Raw genomic sequence first — 6,000 nt, 5'->3', positions numbered from 1 at the left:
CCTCTGCTCTCTCCCGACCAGGTGTGGCGGAACCCAAACATTCTCAACTCTGAGCGGGGCTGGCTCCTTCTCACTGCCTGTCTCTCTGCCTTTCTGCCCTCTCAGAGGCTGGCCAAGTACCTGCTCAAGTAAGACTCATTCATGCACTGGCCACGTGCAGTTAGATCCCCTGTCTATCATGAGCGCCTAGTATCCACCTAAAAGGTGACAGGGTGATCACTTAAAATGGTAGCATGCATGCAGCCACCTTAAGGGTCCATTTGGAACCCCCCGTCAAGCAACTCATAAGGGTATCGAATCGTTTTGCTATGTAAATAATCAATTGTATATCAATACTAAGTACTACTGCATTGTATTTAGCAATTTTAAGAATAACAAATGAAAAGATGGGCCTGAAAAAGGCATCAATCACGTTACACAACATAGCTGTCTGACTCCATGCTGTGTGCTTCTGCGTGTTCCGCGTGCAAATTCTCGTATGGTCGGGTGGAAAAACCTCTTATCTCCATATTCTAACTTTTTGTGTTATTTCTTAAATGGACGCCCTATTCAATCGTACTACAGCGTCACACAAAAGCATACAAAGTAGCACATCTAAAAGCTCTAAACATGCCGCGCTTACTTTGAATTTGAAACCTGAAAAGTAACCGTTTTTGACATAACTATGAGGTTTTCCAGCACCCGACCGACAGTGACCATATGGTTCCTGTGTGCATTTGCGTCTGCACGTGTGCACTTGCATGCAGATGTTACTTAATGTCCATGTATGCAAAATGCTCACACATCTACTCACTGGTGGAAAAAGTGCTCAAATGTTGTACTTAAGTAAACGTATCAACACTGCAATGTAGATGTACTCCGTTACAGTATAGTAACTGTATTCAATATGTACTCAAGTAAAACTACAAAAGTATCGGCATCAAAATGAACTTACAGTACTAAAAGTACTCACATTGCAGAATGTCCCATTTCACAAGATTGAAATGTGTACAAAATGTTTTGCAAATAGCCGATCTACAAGCTCACAATGCGTCGCATCGTGACGCATTGTAGATCTGCTATTTTCAAATGGCCGAAATCGCCAAAGTAACTAAAGTTTTCAAATTATTGTAGTCGAGTAAAAGGAATAATTTTGGCACTGAGATGTAGTGGAGTACAAGTAAAAATACTGCAGATTGCAATTACTCAAGTAAAGTACAAATACCTCAAAATTGCACTCGAGTACAGCACTTAAGTAAATGTACTTAGTTCATTCAGATAACTCACGAATATATTTAACCAATATTTATTACAGAATGAGAAAACAAGTGTGCATATAATATTTTATCTTGGCCGTTCGGCTCTGCTACTTTTTTCTCCCTGCTCGGCACAATTAAACAACCATCATTAAACATTTAACATTAAGAGCATAGGGCGATAGATATACAATAACAACCCAGTCTACTGTATTCATACTGTTCATTCATCCGTCTGCTTCATGGTAGTTTGGTTGTTCTCGCTGCAGGTTTGTGTCAGACTACGCTCCGGACGGCTACGAGTGCGTGTGTCAACACCGCCTCCTGCAGGCCCTGCAGCGCACCAGCGCCGGACCCGAGTACGTGCGCACCTACCCACCCTGCCTGCTGGAGTGGACCGCCAACCGCAAGAGAGCTTACACCGTGCTGCACATACACTGCTTCGATAGTGAGAACGCACGCACGCAAGCACGCACGCACGCACGCACGCACGCACACACGCACGCACGCACGCACACTGCTTCAATAGTGAGAACACATGCACGAACGCACACGCACACATACATACACTGCTTCGATAGTGAGAACACACGCACAAAAAACACACACACACACACACACACACACACACACACACACACACACACACACACTACTTTGATAGTGAGAACCACACACGCACGTACTCACTCATTCGATTTTATCTGTTTAGTCTAGTGGAGTCTAGTGGAGTGTTGGTGAAAGGCTGACAGCTAGTGATAGCCTACTACTTTTGGATCCGCAAAACGCAGCCAAAAATCGCACCAATGTGCAACCACCTTTAGGCTCGTGAAAGCTCGCAGCACATTTGCAAGCCTTCGGACCAGCTGTAAATCCAAGCAGCTACGGCCTAAAAACCAAGATCCAGCCAAGATGTAACAGCAGTCAGTTTAGCAGTATGGCTCAGAATGCTGGCGACTGTTTGAGAGTGACATGGAAAAAGATCAACTCAGTCCACAATGGGTGTCTCTGGAAGATATGTTGCATATTTTTTGGGGCCAGAAAAGATCTCGAATGAGGACCTGTACAGAAAGACGAACTGTCGCAATGTGTTGCCGGAAATTAAACACCACCGGATGGTTTGGACATGTCCTCCGAATGGACCAGGACAGCATCCATAAAGTTGATGCAAAGAGGAAACCAGGGAGCGGCCAAAAACAACCTGGCGAAGAACTGTGACCTCAGAAGTGAGACGAGGCACAGCGTGCTGCACAGGATAGGACCAGATGGAAGCAGATACTGTAGTCACACCCTTATGTTCCACAGGGAACCAAGAGGATTAAGTAAAGTTAGCTGGCAGTGTAGTCCTTCAAGTTCAACGACATAATCACAGCGTTCCCGGTTACATTTCAGTTGGAATAGGCTACTCAAAGTCTTGTCTCGTCCACGAACCAATCTGTACAGGAACAAATAACTTGCCACTAAAAAATGCCACTAAAGGGGATCTGCTCTTGTTGCACTGTTGAGTGACACAACTTGGTTTCAGTGTTGTTTTTGGCAGCAAATTCCTATTTTAGTTTAGTCATAGTCTTTGGACTGAAACTTCATTTAGTTTTAGTCACATTTTAGTCACCTGGAATGTCTTAGTGTTAGTCTAGTTTTAGTCAACTAAATGTCATAAAATTTAGTCGACTAAATCTACAGTTGATTTAGTCGACTAAAATGTATTTTGGCGGGTCTTGATGCCGTCGTAATGAGTGTTTTTACACTTTTTCCACTATAGTCCACTAAAGTTTAGTTGTGATTTTTTTATTCCTATACATCCCTAGATTAGGTTTTGATATGATAGACCTTGCTGACTGGTAGCTTTTTAGTGGTTATCACCTCAAACCCCCCTTTTTGGTATATGGCTCTGGCGAAATTGTGTAAAGGCAAATATAAATTCACTAAAATTACATAAATACACATGGAAGTGTGAAATTTGGCATGGAGTATCCTGACACATAGGGGTAAGTATCAAAATAGGATTTTGGGGCTATCTACCATTGTATTCTTAAATATGACCTACATCATCCTCAGAAACACAAAAATATACACTGTCCGTTTAACAAATAACAACAAAGATGGTTATTTTCGAGCACATTAGGGTGAATATAACTGCCTCACTTGTATATAGAAAACTTCCCATATCCTTAAGCTTCAATTTAAGCCCAAGATGACCTCTCTATCTTGAAGATTACTCTTTCTGTGGCCAAAATGCTGCACTATACCTCAAATCGGAGACATTTTCATTATCAGTCACTATAGCCTTCCAGAGTCCTAGAATGTAACAATAGGTTCACATGTTCTGCAACTACTGCTGTCTGAAGTTAGAAACATGAATACTACAGCAGGAACACAAATGCCTTTTATTATATTTATATTTATTTATTATATTATATGCACATAATAGCTTGTTTTAGTACATAGCCTATCAATATAGTCACCAAAATCAATGTGCACCCAAATGTTAATAGAAAATAGAAAAAAATAAAATAGAAATGTTGAATAGGAGAAGAGGTAGAAACCTGATTGTGTCCACCTTGATGCATTAATATAATTCAACCATCATCACTCCATGTCACCCTCAATAAATATATGTGAAACCACAAGCCGACTATGGTCCTGCATGGTTCTCTAATAGGCACACTGGTGTAAGGGTGATATAGCATACAACCAGCAAACCCCTTCGTACAGTATACAATTCTTTCATGGTCCTTCGAGCACGGATCACCCTGCCATCAGAGATGGACCGGAGTCCCCCTCCCCAGCTCCACCGCCACCATCGGCGCAGCAGCGACCATGGGCCCCAGCCCCCCAGCAGCCATGGCCCTCAGCTGCTGCTGGGGAGCTGGGGGAGTGGGGGCCATGGCTGCTAGGGGGGGCTGGGGGCCATGGCTGCTGCTGGGAGCTGGGGGAGTGGGGGCCATGGCTGATGGGGAGCTGGGGGCCATGGCTGCTGTTGGGGAGCTGAGGACCCTGACATGCTGTGAATGCTGGACCCTATAGAGCCCAGACATGCTCCTAATGTAAGGATTGAATTGATACCTATTTAATTGAATCCTATAGAGCCCTGAATGCTATTTCAGAGCCCTATAGACCTACATGACGAAAGTGCTGGACCCTATAGAGCCCTGACATGCAGTGAATGCTGGACCCTATAGAAACCCTGAAATGCTGTGTGACTGCTGGACCCTATAGAGCCCTGACATGCTGTGAATGCTGGACCCTATAGAGCCCTGACATGCTGTGAATGCTGGACCCTATAGAGGCCTGAAATGCATTGAATGCTGGACCCTATAGAGCTCTGACATGCTGTGAATGCTGGACCATATAGAGCCCTGAAATGGCTGCTGGGGAGCTGGGGGAGTGGGGGCCATGGCTGCTGGGGTGCTGGGGGCCATGGCTGCTGCTGGGAGCTGGGGGAGTGGGGGCCATGGCTGCTGGGGAGCTGGGGGCCATGGCTGCTGCTGGGAGCTGGGGGAGTGGGGGCCATGGCTGCTAGGGATCTGGGGGCCATGGCTGCTGTTGGGGAGCTGAGGGCCCTGACATGCTGTGAATGCTGGACCCTAGAGAGCCCAGACATGCTCCTAATGTAAGGATTGAATTGATACCTATTTAATTGAATCCTATAGAGCCCTGAATGCTATTTCAGAGCCATATAGACCTACATGACGAAAGTGCTGGACCCTATGGAGCCCTGACATGCAGTGAATGCTGGACCCTATAGAAACCCTGAAATGCTGTGACTGCTGGACCCTATAGAGCCCTGACATGCTGTGAATGCTGGACCATATAGAGCCCTGAAATGCATTGAATGCTGGACCCTATAGAGCTCTGACATGCTGTGAATGCTGGACCCTATAGAGCCCTGAAATGGCTGCTGGGGAGCTGGGGGCCATGGCTGCTGCTGGGAGCTGGGGGAGTGGGGTCCATGGCTGCTGGGGGAGTGGGGGCCATGGCTGCTGGGGAGCTGGGGGAGTGGGGGCCATGGCTGCTGGGGAGCTGAGGGCGATGGCTGCTGCTGGGAGCTGGGGGAGTGGGGGCCATGGCTGCTGCTGGGGGAGTGGGGGCCATGGCTGCTAGGGAGCTGGGGGCCATGGCTGCTGTTGGGGAGCTGAGGGCCCTGACATGCTGTGAATGCTGGACCCTAGAGAGCCCAGACATGCTCCTAATGTAAGGATTGAATTGATAGCTATTTAATTGAATCCTATAGAGCCCTGAATGCTATTTCAGAGCCATATAGACCTATACATGATGAAAGTGCTGGACCCTATGGAGCCCTGACATGCAGTGAATGCTGGACCCTATAGAAACCCTGAAATGCTGTGTGACTGCTGGACTCTATATAGCCCTGACATGCTGTGAATGCTGGACCCTATAGAGCCCTGACATGCTGTGAATGCTGGACCATATAGAGCCCTGAAATGCATTGAATGCTGGACCCTATAGAGCTCTGACATGCTGTGAATGCTGGACCCTATAGAGTCCTGAAATGGCTGCTGGGGAGCTGGGGGAGTGGGGGCCATGGCTGCTGGGGAGCTGAGGGCGATGGCTGCTGCTGGGAGCTGGGGGAGTGGGGGCCATGGCTGCTGGGGAGTGGGGGCCATGGCTGCTGCTGGGAGCTGGGGGAGTGGGGTCCATGGCTGCTGGGGGAGTGGGGGCCATGGCTGCTGGGGAGCTGGGGGAGTGGGGGCCATGGCTGCTGGGGAGTGGGGGCCATGGCTGCTGCTGGGGAGCTGGGGGA

At 47.5% G+C, this 6,000-nt stretch overlaps 1 protein-coding gene across 1 annotated transcript in view; it reads left to right on the top strand.

Annotated features, from left to right (window-relative positions):
• Positions 1 to 6,000, top strand: part of myo15ab (myosin XVAb) — a gene marked incomplete at both ends in the record, with an annotated part of 122,408 nt that overhangs the window by 65,232 nt on the left and 51,176 nt on the right. The window contains 2 exons of the mRNA XM_080758870.1: positions 22 to 128; positions 1,505 to 1,683. Coding sequence (XP_080614996.1) covers positions 22 to 128; positions 1,505 to 1,683 — 286 coding nt within the window. The remainder of the gene's footprint in view (positions 1 to 21; positions 129 to 1,504; positions 1,684 to 6,000) is intronic.

This window comes from Protomyctophum bolini (assembly GCF_963924005.1).
Source record: "Protomyctophum bolini genome assembly, chromosome: 3".
Classification (NCBI taxonomy): domain Eukaryota; kingdom Metazoa; phylum Chordata; class Actinopteri; order Myctophiformes; family Myctophidae; genus Protomyctophum; species Protomyctophum bolini.
The sequence above is the reverse complement of the archived record's forward strand: the minus strand, read 5'-3'. Positions and strand labels throughout refer to the sequence as shown.